The sequence below is a fragment of the Papilio machaon genome, chromosome 11 (genome assembly GCF_912999745.1).
Source record: "Papilio machaon chromosome 11, ilPapMach1.1, whole genome shotgun sequence".
In the NCBI taxonomy this organism is placed as follows: domain Eukaryota; kingdom Metazoa; phylum Arthropoda; class Insecta; order Lepidoptera; family Papilionidae; genus Papilio; species Papilio machaon.
Window position 1 is genome coordinate 4776138 of NC_059996.1, and position 22199 is coordinate 4798336.

The window sequence follows — 22199 nt, forward strand, 5'->3', positions numbered from 1 at the left end:
CGTGAATCCTATTACATATTATATTCATTCATTAAAAACTTTATCTCTTGAACAATGATAATTTTAAAACAACGAATAGATTGTTTGATAAATATTGTCCCACGTCTTGTGACTTGTGCACCGTGTACTAAAAAACAATCACGCTTGACAAAAACTATCTTGGTGGGATTGGAATCTACATTCTTTAGAAAATTATCGCCTTCCGTTAACTTGAAATTAATTAAATTAATATTTTTAAATGACTCAGCGAGGGTAATGACTATCCTGCTTATATATATAATGTCGTATGACTATATATTTGGCTTTCTACCTAAGGTTTGACCGATTTCGAAAAGTGAATCTATTTTTCCTAAAGTTTCCAAAGTAATATGTGGGAGTGGCGAATGATGTGAGATAAACAAGCAGTCATTTTTTTATTAATAATTTTATTTTAAAGGTGTATTTTTTTTCGGCAGGAGCTCACGGTGACTGACGACACGGTGTTGGAAGAACACAGTGAGGACCCCGCTCTGGTGCAAATGAGACTTCTCGGTGATGGAGGTAAATTAAGGAATTCGTCTACCATACAATGTGCTATACCATGCAACTGAAATATCTCATCTTTAACCGCAGTTTAAGAGGAAAAAGATTAAAACTTTATACATAAGTATAAAAGTCATTAAAAAATAGTAGCTAGCTACCTATTAATTTACCCATTCTAAAGTTACAATCATAAAATGCAGATGTTGTCTTTGATTAAGCTAACTCGGTGAATAAGCGCATTACGTAACCGACATCGCATCGGCGACTGCTAACTGCCCCTATTACGCCCTTCTTCAGAACAATGAAATCCGGGTTCACCGAGTACACTACACCTCATAAATACTATTCAAACGTAATAAACCGTTTTTTCCACTGATTTAACTAGCTATGCATGCTTGGACCTGCGCGGGCTGTTTCTACAAGCAATCTGTAACATTTCCGCTGGTTTGGCCACTACTGCCGTAGAAACAGCAGTCACGCATAGTCGTTTAATAGAAATAGGTGTCTTACTTCACCGAGACGACTTTTGCTTACGTAACCTTTGAAGTTTATTTTAATTGAAATAGATAACCTGAGACGTCACAGTTAAAGTTATACTACGGTGGTTTAGTCGTAAAATATAACAAAAAGTTTACTTTTTAGTTAATAATAAAACTTTATCCAAATCTTATGTAATTTACATCAGCTATTCCGCAGTTAGTTCTTGCCAAGTTGGAAGAACCGACTGAAAAGTAGAACGAATACACTAAAAAGCCGTTTGGAAGTTTTTGTTGAAAATTTTGATATTCATCAAAGCAGCTACAAAATTGTTAATACTATATATGTTATAGACTCATAGAAGATATATTTTTTTGAATGTAGTTAATTATTATTGTTAATACGTAATTTTATATTAAAAGTATACCTAGTTCATAATACTAAACTATGTACGATATATATTATACTACTATGCATATTACGGGTCAAAATATTATGCTATCCATTACTCAAAAAAATACAGGCAGGCACGGTTAAGTTCAGCCTGCGACAAAAATGTAGACATATTTTTAAGCGAAAATGGTATTCAAAAACAGTTATACAATAGTTTTTATGCTTAAACCCTATATGTTTAGTTAAACTATGTGAATCCTTACTAATATTATAAATGCGAAAGTAACTCTGTCTGTCTGTCTGTCTGTCTGTCTGTCTGTCTGTCTCGCTTTCACGCAAAAACTACTGAACCGATTTAAATGAAATTTTGTACACAGATAGTCTAGAGCCTGAGGATGGACATAGGCTACATTTTAACGCGAAAAAGGGGTTGTAAGGGGTTGAAAGGGGGGGTGAAAGTTTGTATGGAATTATCGTCATTTTTACAGGTAGAAGGTTGAAACTTATTTTCAAGGCTAATTTGATAAAGATAAATATGAAATTAAATTTTTGGAAAAATTTTACCCCCAAGGGTGCTAAATAACAATAGGGGATGAAATTTTGTTTGGCAATATGTGAGGTTTTGTTGAATGTTTTCTTTAATATGTTTTGCTATTACCCGTACCAATATTTAGTCTAGAGCCTGAGGAAGGACATAGGGCACATTTTAACGCGAAAAAGGGTTTGCAAGGGGTTGAACGTGGGGGTGAAACTTTGTATGGAATTATCGTCATTTTTACAGTTGGAAGCTTGAAACTTATTTTTGAGGTTGCTAATTCTATATAAATAAATATGAAATTAAATTTTTATAAAAAAATTACCCCCAAGGGTGCTAAATAGGGGATGAAATTTTGATTGGCAATATGCTCGGTTTTGGTGAATGTTTTGTTTAATATGTTTTGCTGTTATCCTTGCCAATATTTAGTCTAGAGCCTGAGGAAAGACGTAGGCTACATTTTAACGCGAAAAGGGGGTTGTAAGGGGTGAAAGAGGGGGTGGAAAATTGTATGGAAGTATCGACTTTTTTACAGTTAGAAGCTTGAAACTTAATTTTGTGGCTGCTATTTGATATAAAGAAATTAATATTCAATATTTGAAAAAAGTTTACTCTTAAGGGTGCTAAATAACAATTAGGGATGAAATTTTGTTTGGGAATATTTTAGATTTTGTTGAATGTTGTGTTCAATATGTTTTGCTGTTATCGTTACAAATATTTAGTTTAGAGCCCGAGAAAGGATAAAGACTACTTTACAACGCGAAAAAGGGTTTGTAAGGGGTTGAAAGTTAGGGTGGAAATTTGTATGAAAGTATCGTCATTTTTACAGTTAGAAGCTTGAAACTTATTTTTGAGGTTGCTAATTCTATATAAATAAATAGGAAATTAAATTTTTGTAAAAATTTTGCCCCCAAGAGTGCTAAATAACAATAGGGGATGAAATTTTGTTAGGCAATATGTAAGGTTTTGGTGAATGTTTTGTTAATATGTTTTGATGTTACCCTTATCAATATTTAGTCTAGAGCCTGAGGAAGGACAAAGCCTACTTTTTAACGCGAAAAAAGGGTTATAGGAGGCTGAAAGTAAGGGTGGAAATTTGTATGGAAGTATCGTCATTTTTACAGTTAGAAGCTTTAAACTTATTTTTTAGGCTGCTGATTTGATATAAATAAATATGACATTTTAAATTTGTAAAAGTTTTACCCTCAAGGTTGCAATGTAACAAAACGGAATAGGGGATGAAAGTTGGTATGGGAAGATGTTTATGTGAATATTTTGTAAGTTTAATATTTTTTGGCATTTTTTATAAGTTTAAGTAAAAACCACAACAACAACATAATTCACGACCCGTAACCCAGAGGGGTAGGCAGAGACCCAGGACCTACATTTGGCGCGGTCCGGCCACACCTCTTTCTATGTTCTTCTACATACATCAAAGCATAGCACGTTGCTTAAATAAAATAATTAGCCCAAAAAAAAATGCTACCCAAAATAGTATTTCACGCGGACGAAGTCGCGGGCACAGCTAGTAATATATAAATTTATATTTGTATTATGTCGAAGCATCGATTGTAATATATAACATTTATAGCTGTCGCCCGCGACTCCGTTCGCGCGCAGTTAAAAAAACTTAATAGGGGTATGAAAAATAGATGTTGGCCGATTTTCAGACCTACTCAATATGCTCACAAAATTTCATGAGAATCGGTCAAGCTGTTTCGGAGGAGTACGGGAACGAACATTGTGACACGAGAATTTTATATATAAGAAATATAAATATTTTTAAACGATATTAAAAATTTCACAAGTTATAATTTAAATTACTGACCTTCTGCTTTCCTTTTCGCGTCAGTAATAGCCGTTATTAAAAAAAATTCAAGGTTATATTTAAGTACCCGCAATTACATTTCATCTACAAAAATAAATTAATTAAAAAAAAAACAACTGCTAAATGTATAACACAATCCTTAGTATCGAATTACGAAATTACTTCCTGATCATAAAATTATTTTTTAATTTTGTTTCAGTATAGAGTGACAACTGGTTTTGATACTTGTACTCTGACGTTAATGTTATCACAGCTGAAAGGTTTAATTTCATTGTTCCGGTACCATGTTTGTGTACCCCGTGTCTCGATCAACATGAATCGATGTTGACACTATGGTTTCTTCAGCCGTATTACAAGGAAAGGATTTCAACTTTAATATATACAGAATTTCATTATATATAACAATAACCAAAAATTATATTTTTAATGCAAATAACATTATATTTACTTATGTATGGTAGTTAATTGGTTAAAATTACAGTACTTTTCAAAAAAAGATTATTAAAATCTCACTAGAATCGTACAGATTTTGACATTACATTTCTTATTAAAAATAAATATTATTTTAGTAAAATATCGGTTTTACTTAAACGAACTATTTTGTTTCGTTTTGAGAGCTATGACGTCACAATATGGCACGGGTTCACGGGCAATTGTCATTGAAACGCAATATACACTTATAGGTTTGTTTACGTATCACATTTAATCGTTATTCGGTACAATAGAATATTCACGTGTACACTCGTTAAATTGTATCATCGTTTGTATAATGTTATTATGTAATGTTCGATTTGCTAACAATAGTAAGCATTGCGTAACCAAGTGCATCCGAGCCGTATTGTAACGCTAGACGGGACATAGTGAAACACCGTTGGTATTACTGAGTGTATAATTGGATGCGAGAAGCCATACCTACATTGCCGTTTATCCCCCTTTACATATGCTATATTGTATGCAGTAAAATTACGCTATTTATTTTCTAATTAATGTGACATATCTAAAAGTAACCCAACAAATTTGTGCTATGAACTGTTGAGAATTGAAAGAGTGGTCGTTGGTGGTATTTCTGTTTCCTAAAAAAGATTCATAAGAAACACAATCACATTTGCTACTTTCTCATAGTTGGTCAAATGATACGGCCAGGTGACAGGGTCATCTTTTCGATCGCTAGGGAGTATTAAACTACAGAATAATAAAGTATTTTATGACGTTCTATTCGGTATAAGTTCCCGACAGTTTTAATTAATTTGAATCAATCTCTCTTGAAATATGATAGCGACCCACTTCAGGATTTGATATTTACGTGTGGGATTTTAAATGATAATCCTCCTCTTCTCCCTTCTTTCTGAGGATCGATTTTTTTCATAGTTTATGTAGCATAAAAAATATGGGTGACGCAAATCATCACCAAAGTTCATAAATAGTTTCAGCTATAAGTCTCTCTTCTTGCTACTTGCGATTAACAAATTTTTCCATAGTAAATCGTATTATAATTTTTTTTATTTTTGTTAAGCTAAGAGTAAAGATTCGTCTTTGAAATTCTCATTTACCCCGACTGGATTGAAGTTGAATTAATAGGATTGCTTTTGTTCCAGTAATCGAGTCTATCATGAGGGGAGAAGTCGTGGGCGTGATGCCGAGAAGATCTCGCTCCAACCTTCAAGTAAGTAAATCCTATTTCAAATAAAGGTAAGGCTTTGCCGAACTAATATTCGATCTATTTAGCTTATCTAAGGTAATGTACCTTTTTAATCCATTATCTGCGAATTCGAAAGACCTGCTTTATCGTTTAGAGGGCGATCGCTATAGTTTTATAGTCTTTCTCATACAAAGTAAATAAAGGTCTTCCGTAAATCGTGTAAAATTAAAAAATGTCAAATTCCATGAGACCATTACATATTATTATTTCATATTTTCAACACAAATAAAAATATTTATAATTTTTCATTTATTAAATACGATTCAGTTCTCATATAAATCTTGCATGTCTTCATGTCTTTATGCGACCTTTTTTAGGTTCGCAAACCGTTTTGACATTTATCTTGTTAAGGCACCAAGGTGACTAAGTCGCCTGAATGACGTAATTTAATTGCTTTCTTTTTTTGGTTATACAAACGCCTGACATTTCAACCTTGTTAGTAAAAGTTTTATTTTTATTTTTGCGACGGTCACATTGAATGATTTGAAATAAATTTGTTTTAAACCAGACAGATAGGATTGTAATGTTTTTCGTAGGTTTATATGTATGTGTGTATCCGTTCCATTATGTTCCTTTTGTATACTAATTGATTTGATTGCTTTCGAAGACAGAGGCGTCATTTGGTTTAAATTCTTATTTTGATGTCTCATTAGTATAGTCAAGTGGTTTAATTACAATACAAATAAATTAACTACTGCTTTTTATTATAAATTTATTTTATGTAATCTTTTGTGTATATCAAAAGAAACCCATTTGTAAAATCTGTCTGAAAGCCACTGTCCAATTATTAAATCTCAAGTATTTTAAATATACTAGTATATATCTGATATTAATTTATGGTTCCAGATCATTCGAGCTCGTTACTATGTATATTTTGTCAAACTGGTTTTATTTAACGGTGAAGGTAACGATAGTTGATGATCTCGTATCTTGATTCGTATCGTGCCCTTGAGCCTATTAAAGTTAAATTATCATCAATCATCAATTAGTAAATTATCATTAAATTATCACTAAGAGAGGCTTTTCCAATGAACTTAGGTTAATTTTTCGATATTCACAGGCATATCAATCTAATACTTACTCAGCTAGCGCAGCACCCTACAGTAGATCTTGGCCACTAACAGAAGAGACACCCACGTAGGCGACCTGCGCTAGCACTGATCTAGCTCCACGACGAATCTGGGTGGGAATTCCGAGATACTCTGCTTTGGCATTACGATCTTACCCATCCTCAACCTAGCCGTCGCAGTCAGGGCTAGGATGTCTCCGATGATATTCGGTTTTTGTAGTAACGTCTCGATTTCGACGAATGATATTTCTATACGTATTACGCATGATATTTCTTTTCGCCACCAGAAGCAATTCCTCCTCTTTATGGGTTAGTATCCAAGTTATGCTGCCGTACATCAAGATCGGTATTATTACAGTTGCGTATTTCCGAACCTTGGTTCTTTTGTCTCATAGCTTCGGAACTAGCACCTTGAACAGAGCTGCACTTGGCTTTGTGAATTCGGATGTTGATTTACTATGCACGTGTATTGGTGTCCGTTAAACATCCCAAATACTTGAACTGAGTGGTTCCTTATTCCGTTTTATTATGGTTAATTCTGAGCCCAATTCTTGAGGTTTTGGTGATCAGAATCTGAATCGAATACTCCACTAACACTTTATTCTCACCCAGAAGAGCCAAGCCATTGGCATATCTGATCATCCTATGTTATCCATTTAGCCGTATCCCGAAGTCGAGTGTCGAACATTTACCTTATGACATGCTTCGTGTTATAGTATTGTGCAATGTGTGCATATCCTTGCTATTAAACTCAGCATCATCAATCTGTTAAATTAACATTATTTAGCATGCTAACATAATTGTATTTGGCTGTCTGTACTATTGAGTCCCTAATGTGCTTTCAATGTTATTTTAATGAGGTAGAAACCTACTATATATTATTTAGTATCTAACGCACATTAACTGTTCTAGGTACATCTTAAATGTAGACATTAATGATCAATTCTCGCGCAAGTCGCGACAGGTCTCCTGACGCATGCGCCAAATTTAACTTGAACTCTGCGGGGTTTGAATCTGCTATATCTGGTACGAATGGGTTTTGTGTTTATTATGCCTCCTCCCCAATGGCCGATGCCGATGACGAACCGCGTATAAATAGCTCAAGTGTTTACCGTACTGCTACTGAGTACTATTCCAACAACGAGGCAGTCTACTTTTTTGCCTAATGGACTAATGAATAATTTTATGTTGTACTAAAGTAATTCAGTTCAATTGTCTTGCGTTTCCCATATAACAATTTTCTTGAAAATAAACATAACATCAAGATTATTATCAAGCGCTTACTATTAGTTACGTAACTTAAAAATAATCGTCACTTACGAAACATTTAAAGTTTTATGTGCAATTTGTTTGTAAATCTGTAAACTATAAAAGTGTAAAGAGATTTTGTGTCAGTTGTTTGTTGGGACTGTGGTCGCGTGCAGTTTGCATACAGTTGCATACACCGCTGCACTCATTTCAATATTGGACTAGAAACAGCACAACTTCCCCTCTAACATTGTTTTCAACTCATGTTACCCTGGTATGATTTGGTCGCTTTGAATTCTCAACACTGCAAGTTTTGCGGAAATCTAATTAAATCCGTCCTAAGCAGGGACTTTATGCAATTTATGTAGACGGTATTGCTGTAGGAAACTGAAATATTAACCATATTGTTTTTGTATTACCACTAGAAAGGTTTATATTTATACTACCATCTCTGTTTCATGCAAATTAAATACTAAGATATGTAACATAGCTACACAATATAGTATGTAAACATTCCTAGCCGTAGTTCAAAAATAACTTTTAGGCAAACGTTTTCATTAGAAATTTTCTTAAAATTCTCATAAAACGACACTCAGTAGCCAAGGACATCAGACTAGGGAGTCGTAGATAAATCACTGTTTGTTTTAATTTTATACTTTGTCTGGAGATATAAGATCTTAAAGGACGACGACTGAAGGCGGCTCAAGATCCGCCTGAAGGTCGGACGTTAGTTGGATTGACCTTTAGATAGTAGTAACAGTTTACCTTTGCTGAATAAACCTTTTATTTTTTAACATATTTTTAGACTTTCTACGAACCCTTTTCTGTAAATTATACTTATTTCATGGAATCATAAAAATATTTTTTATGAAACAAAAAATACTTACAAATAGAAAATAAATATTCTATACATATTTCTTCCCGTATGCTCTATCACTTTATCAATATCTTGTCTGACTTATGCTTTCTTATCAAGCCATTATCATTTTACTCATCCATAGATAATGTAATCCATATTTTCTCAAGCTGTTTACAGAATCATACCAGTATGCCTAGCACGAATATGCGTGCTCGGCCCACATATCCTAAAAACCTAATTCACTACTCAATTAATATAATAATTTTGAAAGTGAAATTATTTTATATTTTGTGATTTCATAACACTTTATATTAGTAATTTTGACTATTTTGACATGAACGGCCGTTTGATACTTGTTAACGTTAAACGTTTTGGACTAAACAAAAGACTATAAATTATCTGGAATACAAAGAGAATTGAGTGATGTCGAGCAGCGAGCCGTATCGTCTTCGTGGTTGTACTTGTAACAACAGAAGCCCTCAAGCATGTCGAAAATATCCCTTATTTATTAAATTTAATATCAACTTGCAGTCGTATATTGGACTTGTATTTACTTTAAAAAAAAAAACATTTTTTGGATCGTGTAGGTCGGCACAGCACGCCATGTGCTGAACACTCGGGTCCGAGCACTAGGGATGGAGATGGTTCAGTTCACTAATATTCACTAGTATTATAGATATTTGTTTTGCGAGTCCAATTTTGCGAACACACATTAGAACATACAGTTTAGACATATCGAGACGTGAGACAGGTCTTGAGACTTGATAACTTTAAAAAAGTAAATGATTTTTTAGATGGTCTTCCTCACTTAATTTATACGAAAAGTGCAGGCATCGTAATATCAGTAAAAACGATTTCGAGACATGAATTGTCTGAAGTATGGAATATTAAATAAATAGTATCGATTTCAATAATCGCTTAAAAGTTTAAGTCGAATTCTTCCAGTGTGAAGAAGGAGCCCTAAAAATGTCAGCAGTTCTTCTCTTGTTAAATCTTTTCAATTATTATTGATGAGAACGTGAGTTATTGCGTGAATGCTTAGCTTACATCATCGTTATCATTAGGTACGTTGGGAGTATTACATTCAGATCTCGGAACGGGCAAAGCAGAATGAGAGGAGTCATTATGCTCTGGTGACAAGTTTAGAAGTTTAGAGCGATCGTTTCAGATCTCAGAAGTGATAAAGTAGGCGTTGAAGGGTTATCCGTGAAAGGACTGGTATATCAGGAAGAAAACCTGCATAGTTTTCTACGATAGACTGTTTTGTTGCACGACAGTCAATTTTGAACTTGAACTCAAAACTATAATTTCCGTCAAAATCTAGTTGGGAAGGCGCTGGCTATGATGCTGCAGAACAAATATCTGAATCTGGTAATTTTGAAGATTGAATCATCTCTAAAGATAGGTTATATCAATCCCTTACATTTAATAATAGAGCTACCGTCTGACCCGCTTAAACCTCGCTTTGATGCTGATAACCTTGAAGGTTAAGCTGGTGCATGACCAGCACGTGGTATATGGCTAGTCGTCTTCGACTTTTATCTTGAATCAAAAATGCTTAAGTCACTCGTTGCCAGATCCTTCTGAATTTAAACAAAAGTCATTTTCATGAGGTCCTTGCGAATACACTTCTTCATCGCTGTATTCTCTAGAATACCTAAGTCATAATCATCACTTTGTCCAATCTTTTTTTTTAGCACGAGATGTTGAAACAATCGGTTTAATTTTACTCCTGAATGACTCAGCAAAGCCATTGGCGCGAAAACCGTACGATCGTATTTACAAATCATAATTAAATTATGAAAATGAAACCAATACTCGTTTTCCTAAGTTGACTATATAGCTAGAGTGGCCTCGCAAAACAATGTGCACTCGCTTCAATAAATGCTGTTAGCTTACTGACTAATACAAAATGAACGGGACGCTCGCTTGGATCCGAATGGAAGGTACTGCTACTCCATAGTATCCATCCCCGCCCCAGTCAGATCCGAGTGTTGAGCACTGAATGTGTTCAGCGACCCCTATTCGAATGCTCGAGAACACATCATGCGCTGATACTACAAACAATTCATCTAGTACGATAGAATAGTAGGTTACATTAGATTGTAGACAGGTCAGCTTTACCTTTCTTTCGAATAACTCAAAGCATTAATGTTTAGTTATCCAAACAACTCGAATGCCTTTTAAAAAAAGACTTGAAAATTAATCACAGAAAAAAATGTTAATCAGTATGATATAGAAGAAAATCCGTTTGAATATGTCAATGGCGTTTATAAATTTACAATAGTACGCTTTAACCTCACCTAACATTTACTTTACAGTAATTCTCCGTTGAAACAGTTTCAGCTGGAGCGTCGCCAGATATAATTCTCTTTTCTAATAAAGTGTCTAATATATTATAACTTTCATAAAACATAACGTCGTTTATAATTAAGCTATTTAAATAATAAGGAAGTCGTTAAAATAGTTGATACAAAACTCGGTTTCAAATTAATTTTGGCAAAACTAATAATACTGCAACTGACATGTATAAAGAATGTTATATTACGAATCTACGAGATGAATCTATATCATTCTTGCCCCATGTCTACCTTTAATCTTGTATTTAATTGACAATACCCAGTAATTCTTTTAAAAATATACACACGTACTTTTTAAAATTTACATACTATTTGCATTCTCTTTTTTAGTTACTCAATATCAAGAGATCATCGATGCTGTGAATTTCAGCTGGTGTCTAAATTTTATTTACTGAGTATACCCATCAATAGACACTATAAAATCAAACTTCATTTCAATGTTGAGTTTTAGTCAGAATTTTAGTGAATAAAATCAAGTGCATTTTGTGAGTAATAATTTGAAGCGTTAGTTTCTAGTTTTTATTTTTATTCTCTATTGATTTATTTCTGTCCGACGTGACTCATCATTAATGTCTGCGTAGGTTGTATCTCGAAATCTTATGTCATTAGCAACGTAACTTTATTCACGTAATATCCTTTATCAAATGGTCTATGAAAATATTTAAATGTGCAAATTTCTGACTAGTTTCGTGCATTAGATGTTCCATTTCAAATCAAAAACAAATTACTGTTTATATATGAAGTACCAAGAAAGGTATGTGCGGTAGGGTAGGTTGACGTTATTATTAATACGTCTAAATAATCTTGCATAGGAACCACTCCTGTTTACATACTGCAGTGTACCGTGTACTGAAAACCCACAAAGAAGCTTACAATATTATTTATTATGTGTTATATTCGAAAGCAAATAATTTGTTCGATGCGAAAGGCGGAGGACCGCGTACTGTGGAAGGCATTTGGAAAGGCCTATGCCCAGCAGTGGGCAGAAAAAGGCTGATGATGATGATATTCGAAATGTATAAGAAAATAATTTATTAAATCTATGAAACTGTCTAAATTGACATTGTTTACCGACAAATCAATCGAATTGTTACGATCGATCAAAAGACATTCGCATGGGATAGTCTCGAGCGGTAGTAATCGACAAAGTTTCCAACAATATCGGCCGACTTTCTACCTCAATCGGGCGAGTTAGTTAATGCGACTTCCCGTGTAGATACGGATATCGATCGCGACAAGTGCTGGATGCCGGGGCTCGTCTGGCGCGCCCGCGTACCCGAGCAACCCCATCCTCTCCGCGCCCCCTTCTCGCCTGCCGAGCACCCCACCCATCCCGCACACCCGGTGCTGCCGCTTTACTTTGTTCTGGTTTGTTTTGAAGGTTAATTTTTATCGACAGTTTAGTAGTTGCAATAATGTCTTGTCATGTCTGTATTACAGAATAAGGATTTGACTAATATGCGGAATACGTTAATGAATTCTTATCAAAAGTATCAAGGTGACTAGTGATGCTTCATGCTTGAATCGTCAAAATGCTTGATGGCGACGCTGACCTTGCGCGTGCGGAAGGTGCAATAAATGGTACATGGGTGCGGGTGTAAAGTTTAATTAATTATGCAGGCTTGTGTCTGGTTGTGGCGGTTGTGCCCGGGCGGCGGAGCAGTGGCGCGGGGCGGGGGACGCCGTAGGCGGGGAGAGCCCCCTGCTCGCCCCGGGCCCAGTGTGCGCCATTCTCCCGCGCCGACACGACACAAATACGCTCTGTTACTCGTTACTCCGAAAGGTTTACGGAAAGCATCTTGCCTTTCACCGCAACAACTTCACATATTTTTTGTAATACTGAATGTTCGCGTGACGTCGTGAAGTGATTTTGGTGATTTGTGGCCATTGTGGACCGCGGAGCGGTGGAGACGCAGACAACATTCGCAGTGGTACCAAATTTACATGATTCATTGTTGTTGAATACCGGTTAGCGCTGGTCATTGACATTTTATGTTATAGTGTCCACGTTTGGCTTAACACTTCTAATTAAATTAAACAATAAAAAATATTTTTTGAAAAATTATTGCATCTAACGATTTCTTGGAATTAAATGATAAGATGGCAAGCAGGTTTTACCAGTCTTTGAATTTAATATACGTGTTTTTGTAATGCACTCTTATGTTACCTAATTCAAGATTGCATTCCGTTTACCTGTTTAACATAATGCTTCAACCTAATCCGCAACAGTGAACACGCTTCCGAAAGCTAATTAGCATATAATAGCATGAGCACGACCGCCTTTATAACTAGATGTATATATAAAGCTGCGCACATTATGCACTAGCGTGCAACTATGTAGGCGCTCGCAGCGCATACAAAGTAGCTGCAGATGGCCACACCCCGATAACACCACCATCTCTTTTCGAGCGACATATGCATAACGTAATATACTCTCGCGGTTTGATTAGACCGTTTATCCGGTGCTTTGATTAATGTTACTCTCCTATGAGATAATGTTCACGTGGCCACGACAGAAGCAGTGCGGCGCTTGGGAATGGGCTAGCGATGCACGCGTGACTAATGTCCGCCATATTGTTATAAGTATCATATGGCCACGGAAGGAAACAGTTCGTTTGACTATCAGCACGCTATTTGCTTTTGTTCCTTTCTAACTTCTTTATTCGCCTCTGTCTCTGCCTTATAAAATGATCGGAGATGGTATATAAAAACATTCACTCATTGGAATCTTTGCGTTGCTTTATTTTGCAAGTTTTATTGCGATACTACTTTTGGATTACTTTTGTTTGTTGTTTTTCCTGCAGTTGGCGCCGTCTTGTGGGTTTTATTTCATGCGCCAAATAACAATATTTTCGTGAAAGGCATTAGCGCTCCAAATGCGGAGCTAAAATGCCTGTAGACGTAACAGCATCGAGGCAGTCGTTCTCGAAACGCATTCACATCCCACGACCGCCCACCTGCCGCTGCATATCCGAGCTGCGCTTATAATCTCACCTGACAACCTCGAACCGTAACGAACACGGCAGCAATATTACAACTTGCTTTGGAGAATTTATAAAATACCAGTTTTTGCTACACGTCTGCGGAAACAATTTTATGTTTTATCTTTGATATTTTTGATAATGTAAAAAAAATGTCCGTGAAGTTATTATTAAACTAAATTTTTGGCATGATTGCTGTTGAAAAAGTTTTAGTCCGCGTACGAGACCAGTCGTATCTGACGTTGCTGCCTTTTGATTTTAATTGATAATTGCCGCATTTGAGATGCAATATTATGTTTTATCAATTAATTTTTTGTATTGAAGACACGTCGAGCTACACACGCTTTCTTACGCAAATAAAAACTTATTCCTTTTTTCTTCTATAATTTGCTATCATTACGTTTGACCTTGGTTCTAAGCTAATTGTATTGTTCGTGTTTATTTAAATTACCATTGTAAAACATTAACGCGACGAAGCTAATGTAACTTAGCGCACAATACAAGTGGTAGTTAATCTTTTCTTTATTATTTTGACCCACATTCCGTCTCCGCGCTCGCGTAGATTAATTACCTGTTTCTTTGAGACATTGCGACTGCACGAGACGTGAATAAAGTACATTTGGAGCTCATCCAACTATTTGTTGGTGATGTTGTAAAATAAATTCATTGCTTTTACTTTTTAATGTCTCCATCTAAATCATTTATACAAATATGTCATGTCATGTATTTGTATTTGTTACTAATTATATTAATATTGCAATACAAGAAATTTTAATTGACAGTTATTAAAGTATGAAGAACAAAATAATTACGGTTGCCTTTTACGGTCGATAAGTATGTTAGTTAAGTTTCAATCTTGTTAGAAACGATGTAAAGCTTGGGGCGCGGGCTAGGATACCGGTTTATGTGAGGGCAGAGAGGGGAGGGTTACCGGTCCGACGAGTCGTGTTGCACTCTCTGCCCTCCGGCACTTTCTGGGGCCCTCGAGATTGAGATAAATGTACCGGGAACATGACGGCCGCGTGTACCTGAACCGGTTACGTTTTACCTTTGCCGGGCCCTGTGAAAGAATTATTTGAAACGTCTAACGTTGGCATAAAAGTAAATATTAAATTAAAGATAACATTTAGCTGTTTGTAACTTGTGGAAGAAATAGCATAAAAAGGATACAAAGATTGGGAAGTATAAAATAAGCACTAATCAGTGGTTGGTTGAATTTGCCCGCCTTTGTAAACAAAATGAAAGTTGTAAAGAATGTGAGTTGTTTGCTAGTAAGAGATTGTATCTATTCTGCATTTAAGAGTAAACAAGTACCGAGCAGGCAAAGGTCAGCGGCGGCGTGGAGCCGCTTGCTTGCGTAATGACTTGCAATTTACCATCTGCATTATTATGTAATCTTTTAATGCTCACATGTACGTATCGAAGACCTTTAAAAATTAATCTTTATTATTGAAGTATGTTTTTATTGATTGGCGAATTTATTTGAAATATGTATTTAATAAATTGAATGTTACAATAAGCTTTCAAATCGGTACACGAAAGTCACAAATTGATTTCTATTAAGCAAACTTACTTATGATGGAAGGGAATATAACAATGCTTGCTACAATAGAAACGTAGTCAGGTAGAATATTCCACATTATATTAAAAGGCGCGGCGGACGTCAACCCTAGAGGTAAACGAAAATAAATCACCCTGTGTACTCAATGGGCCGTTCACCTGCCATCGAGCATCCTGTATACCTATAATGTGGGGTTCGTGACGAATTTATGCGTCGGGGTGAGGCATTTGCGAGTTTAATGTGCGTCGGAGGATTTGTTTATATTGATTAGTAGGTTATTGTCATTTTTAACAAATAGTTTTGTGAAGCTTACTAGGTCAATTGACTGTTTTATATATTATTGAAAGTTGTTGTTGTAAAAGTCATATATAGCTAACGCTAACTTTTTTGCCTATTTGTTTAAAAGACACAACTACTTAACAGTAATAAAATTATGCGTCTACATTTTTATAACTTAATTTTAAAGTTTATTTTAGTTACCTTGCGATGTCCAAAACAGACGTGTATAATAGAATCAGGTAGCGACGCACAGTCTTAGTTTGCATTTACCTCCAGCCAGGAAGGCGGGCGGCGGCGGGTTTATTGTGCATATCAAAGGATCCTGTTCAAAGGCTGCGATACTACACGAACACGATAGTGTTTGTGCCGGTCAGCGTACTTTGACGTCGTTGCTAGCAATGAAACTGCTTTGTGGTTGATGTATGATGTCTGCATTGCAGTTACTTTGCTGCTACCTTGCTCGTTTCTGACTTAATTTACTTCTTTATTCGTTCAAAGGAACTCTAAATGTCTTTGTACGTGGACACTTTTATTAGTTTTGCTATAAACCTATTTATACAGTGATTTACGTAATGTGTTTTCTATACAAGCAATTAATATTTTCTGTAAACATATATATAACAGTATTGCCTGTGAAAACATATTCCTAGTATATGGTTATTTATGACAGGTTGTTCAACATTGGTAAATTGCTTTTCCCGGTATATCCGACACAGTTGATTTATTATGTTAGTGAAAATACACGAGATAGAATTAAGTTGGGACTCGCGATGTCTTATTGTGACATACAAAGGTTAACCTAAATTTTACTGATAAAAGTAAACAGTCTTTGTCAAATGGTTATTTGATTCTTTTCTTTTGAAAGGTTACGTTGTCTTTCACTGATAAAAGTATCATTGAATCCTTTTCTTTAGATTGACTGACTTTTTTTCTATGTTAACTTTTATGTATCAATTTTCATAAATTAGTTAAGTTTTATCCTTAAGTAGATATGAAAAATAAAAACTTGTTCACCCAGATACACAGCAGGTATTTCTGATATGTTCTGACAGCATCACTCTGCGGGCTGGTTGATATATTATAGGTCAATGTAAATCAATGACAAATGCAGATCTATAATTTATTCTTTTCGTACCCCTATGTTAGTAGTACTAAGGTGGTTTGCAATGTCATGTACAACTCTTGCCTTGTATAATATCTTGTACATTTTGTTGATTTGAATTGACGTGGCGAGTCGATGGCATTTACGTGATAAATCGTAATGACTGTTATTGTTATGTAAGATGTTTTCTTGAAATCGGAAAATGGCTTGCCGATAACTAATAATAATATTACGTGGTTGTGCAGTCACGGCCGCTTGGTTCCCTGCAAGCATAACCGTGTCCTACTTTGTTTTAACATTGCGTAGGTCAGACAAGAGTGCTGTGTGGAGTCACTTTCTCTGTAGTTTCACTTTCACTTTACGACCAGCTTCCGATTTGTGTTTTATAATCTCTTTGTTTTAGATTTGCTAACATTAGGTATTGTAATTTGTAGCATTTATATGTAGGTGACAGTCGTAGTTTTGCGCCTTACGCTTGTTAATTATATGTGATCTTAATTCAATCTCCTATCCTGTAATCCTTATCTTCTTTAGTTTGCACAAAGTAATGAGTATTTATACACAGTATAATCGTAAGTAATAATTATATAGCCATTCTAGTAATGGATACAGCTTCCAATGAGTCAAACAAAACAATCGTGGCAAGAAACTTGCAGCTTTCGCTACTTTCAGCTCAATAAATGTAAAGTTATAATCAACTTTTCAAAACTTTCTGTTTGTGCTCAACTTATTTAGTAAGCGTTTGTTTTCTTTTGTTACGAAATATTATTTATGACTTCCTATTTTAATATTTAATATTTTTGTAACATGTTCTAAGAACAAAGTTAATATTCTAGACACGCGGCCATATAGACAGCATTCATAATAAATTTTAATTGTTACCTTTGAAAAGGAAAGCAAAGTACTTTATGAGTCAAAGTAATTTTTAAATTACTTTCTTGAACCATGTAAACTGGTTGTTTGTCAATTTCCCGATGACGCAGCGCGCTGTCAAAGCGTACTAGCTTTGCACATAAACAGTCAACTGCGACGTCCGCCCACCTCAGCCCAGTGAACACGTGAGCCACCATCCACTCACCCCAACTCCCAACCCACGCCGCCCCACACTCACAAGTGCACCATTTTTCACGAGCGCTTAGCGTTTTGTGTCGGTCACCCCCGCCAATAACTCACCCTAGTTTCTTTCATGTTTTTTCGCAGAATTTTTATCTATAACAACCTTGAGTCAGCTGTTTGACTGTTTTTTTTGTTATCAATTAAGGACTAATTATCCTTATGTTATTATTACTTGAAAGTGGAAACTTGACTGAACATAAAACATTAGTTTATAATTATATTCTATCTCTATGCTTGTGTCTTTTCAATGATTTGTTGTTTCACGTCATACTATCTTTGTAATTACACTTCCTTTTCCTAAAGATCTGAAAGCTATTTTGTAATGTAATTAAAAATCTTTTATATTGTTACTTAACCATTATCGTATATTAATCAGTGGTACAACGGTACTCTTAGTGGCAGATCATTATAGCAAGTCAGAGCTCGAACGCCTGCTCGGTTATAGGAATCGTTGGCTAAACGGTGACTCAGCACTAGACGTCCTGAGTCGTGACTCAACGAAATTTGGACTCCAAACGTCCATAGTCAGCCGAAATAAGTGGATTACGTTCTTACAGACGAATGATTTCATTTTAAAGACGTCTGATGATATTAAAACATACGCCGTTGTGCCGACATTAAATGAAGTCACTTGTAAGTGTCGTTATAGAAATGAATTTGAAGTTTAAACATTGCCTTAAAACTGACCAGCAACCGTTAAGTCAATGTGGATATTCGAATAAATCTTTTGTTAAGTATTTATTTCTTTGTCGAAATACGTATTGATTTTTAAGTATCCTTGTTTTTTTTACAGAGGATTGAGAGAGAGAACAACAAGAGTCCGGCAACGACTGGGGGAAGAAAGAAACAAGCGGCAGTCAGAAGCAACGGGCAGATCGCTGCGGTTGAACCTCCACCACAGCAACAAACAGGTAAGGTAATTCATAAGTCATATTATTGTGAGTTTCAACTGCCTTACCATCTGTACAAAAATATTACTATCTCTATTATTTTAATAACGACACTAAATAATTTTAGTAATTCTGCTCTATCTTCATCTGTCTGTTAATAATCTTGTCTGCGTTCCACAACATAGAGAACACGTATAACTGGACCGATACAAAAGCCCCCAGAGATCCGCCCGAGCCGCTGCCCTAATAGGAGTGGCTGGAGGGCATTCACATGCATTCATTGTCTCTCTTTACTTACTCTGCTTGTGGGATAACCGTTTAATGGGTTCTTTTGTATTTGAAAGTCACGTACAGATTTTATGATTTGTATAAAATAAATTAATTTTTAAATGCATTAAACTTGGGAACGTAGGTTTGTTGTAGTAGAAAGATATTGCTCATAGGCTATCAAGGAAGTTAGCAAGGTTCTAGAGTACCTACCATGTAAAAGATAGTATGATAAAGCATAGTTGCTTCAGTGTAGCAATTCTTTGGTTAAGCTAATAGCAGTCATGTACATGTTTTCTCAGTGCGGTACTACCTCAATGCGGTATTGGCTATTATCTCAACTGTTTTATTTACACGTACACGTCTCGTCTAATTTAAGCCAAACTCATCTATTTCAGCAGCTCGTAAGCTATAGCTGGCTTCATGCCAACACTGCATCCGTAAACGAGGTATTGGTATATGTAATTCTTTCTGCAAGATAATGTATTAAAAATGTTTGTATTTAATGTCACTTTTTATCTTTTTTTTAAATAAATCAATAATCTTTTCAGTCGAATTAAAAAGTGAACTTCCCAATGATTTACTTTTATGTTTTATTTTACAATAAAAATTACTTATGACATGCCTACTTGACGTTGCTGCAATAAATCTGAGAAATTACTTTGACTTCTTACTAGTCAAGATGAATGGCCTACATTTGCAATCCAATGTTTCTCCTTTGTAAGTAACCTCATAAGCTTTATCTATCGTTTAAAATTATTTTGTGTAAATCTGACACGTATTTTATTATTAAAAAATTCTAATCATCAAATACTTATCTTATTAAAATCGTACAAAGAATCTGGTTTACTAAATTTAATCAAAATGGCTACGCCTCTATTTAATAATAATGAAATATTCTAATATGTATCTATAATGGTTTTATCCAAAAGGTGATAAAGGGAAGTTGAACGGAAATTGGAATATTCTATTTGTGCAGACATATTTCGCCAACTGTAATATTGTGTCGTTGATAAAAGACGAGAAAACACGTGTTTATTTTGTGTAGGTATGCTGCACATGACAACGTACAGTCAGGGGTTGGCTCCCCGGATGCCTTATAATACAATTTCTACTTTACAATAAATATAAATACTCTTTTGAATTGCTATATTTACTTTTTAGATTTTATTGACGACATAATGTATATATAAGAAGTGGCTAATTGAGGTCTTTTACCCCATTATTTGTTAGGAATGGGTAAAGAAGAGAGTAGAATATAGAAAATAAAGGAGTGGAAATAGCTAAATTACAAATGATTCTTGTAGTTAATACATATACGAATTTATATAACTTGTGTATTTACTATTTTTATTTTGTGAAGTATTTAATTAATTTCTTTTTATTTCGCAATCATGTGACCGGAATATTAACATTATAAAAACTTTATATTAGCATAATTTTCGTGCGGATCGTAGCATTTTTTGCTTTCTAATAGCTTTTATATTCAGACCAGTTTCGCCTTGATAAATGACCTTTATAATATTAATGAACAACTTTAAATTCTACAATTTAAAATCCATTTATATTAAAATACTTTCGAGATTATGATTACAAATTATACTTGTTACGAAGATATAGGAAAGCCAAAGACAAATTCAATTAAAACCTTGTTTTGCCTTGTTTGTCACCTATTTTGTTCAATATTTTATATTGTAAAGTAATGTACAATGTAATAAAGTTACCTTGACAAGGTTTTATCCGTGCTAACTTGGGTATTATAGTACCTCTATGTTCGGTAACAAAGGAAGCGCATGGGACAGCCTTTTGTTATTAGTTGAACGGAATTCATTTATTGGACTTCCGCGAAGTAAAGTTTCGGAAAAAACTACAAAACAATTCACTTTTAATTGGTTTTAATATAACATAATAATTATATAATTCACGATACAACATCATATACACTGAGTTTTCCGTGTATAGTGTACCATTATAAGCCAAAATTCGGTCCATATAAAATTTATAGACAAGACTTATATGCGTTACCTTGGACGCTTAAATTTGTTTATAGAATAATAGCTAATATCATGAATACACGTTATACGTCCTTGTCGCTATGTCACGATTGATAATATGCTTAAGGTTAATATTACCATTAGTAGAAAACATTAATGTTAAAACTATACTCAAGTTTACAGTAGGATTTCCTTATTTACTTAATAACAATGACCTTTATTGTCAATATTTGCTTCATTACTTAGTAAACTAAAGATCATTAAACGAAGTAGGTTACGGCAACGCATTAAATAATCTTCATAATTAAATAGTAGGTACCCGTAACATAGAAGTTTTAATACCTTTACAAATTCTATGAGTCTGTAATGTACTTGCATTGTGCAGTGGTCTTGTTTACAGTATAAATAATAATTCAGTAATGGCTATCAATAATAATAATTAGGAAACTATACATTTTTTATAAAATTTTATTTAATTCTGGTATAAATTACCTTTTGCTTCGTAAATGTATCCTAGTGAATAATTCGCGCAGTACATATTTCGTAAACAATGTATAATTTATGTATTACTTATAATTAGTTGTGCAGTTTGAGGTATAAAACGGTCAAATTGTTATTTCACAGATGTTGTCATCAGTTAACGAAGCTATCTACATTCTAAATGCGTCGTACAAATAAGTGTATGCACGTCACGTCATACGTCATACTGTTAGCATAACTTTACATATTTGCCGTTAAATTCACCGGCACCAAGACTGCCGTATCTATTTTATAACTCTGCATTTATATTAATGTATTCAAAAACCAGCCTGCGACCTTCGTCGTAAATAAGAAAGAAATTAAATGAAATTTTCGTAATTAAGACGCAATTTTCTTTCAGTCTTGTTTTATCTTAATTTGGATTGTTAATTGTGTGCAAAAATTGTACATGAGAATATTTCGTTAAGCATCGCATCTTTTCTATTGGGCCTGATAACGTACGGACCGAACTATCCCTACAATTTCTACACAAAGTATAT

The 22199-nt window shown here is 34.7% G+C and overlaps 1 protein-coding gene across 1 annotated transcript in view; it reads left to right on the forward strand.

Moving 5' to 3' along the window:
* The window catches only part of LOC106719698, a 155070-nt gene that overhangs the window by 51844 nt on the left and 81027 nt on the right, over window positions 1-22199 (forward strand). The window contains exons 5-7 of the mRNA XM_045679980.1: window positions 456-540; window positions 5351-5418; window positions 18823-18940. Of these exons, the coding sequence (XP_045535936.1) occupies window positions 456-540; window positions 5351-5418; window positions 18823-18940 (271 nt within the window). The remainder of the gene's footprint in view (window positions 1-455; window positions 541-5350; window positions 5419-18822; window positions 18941-22199) is intronic.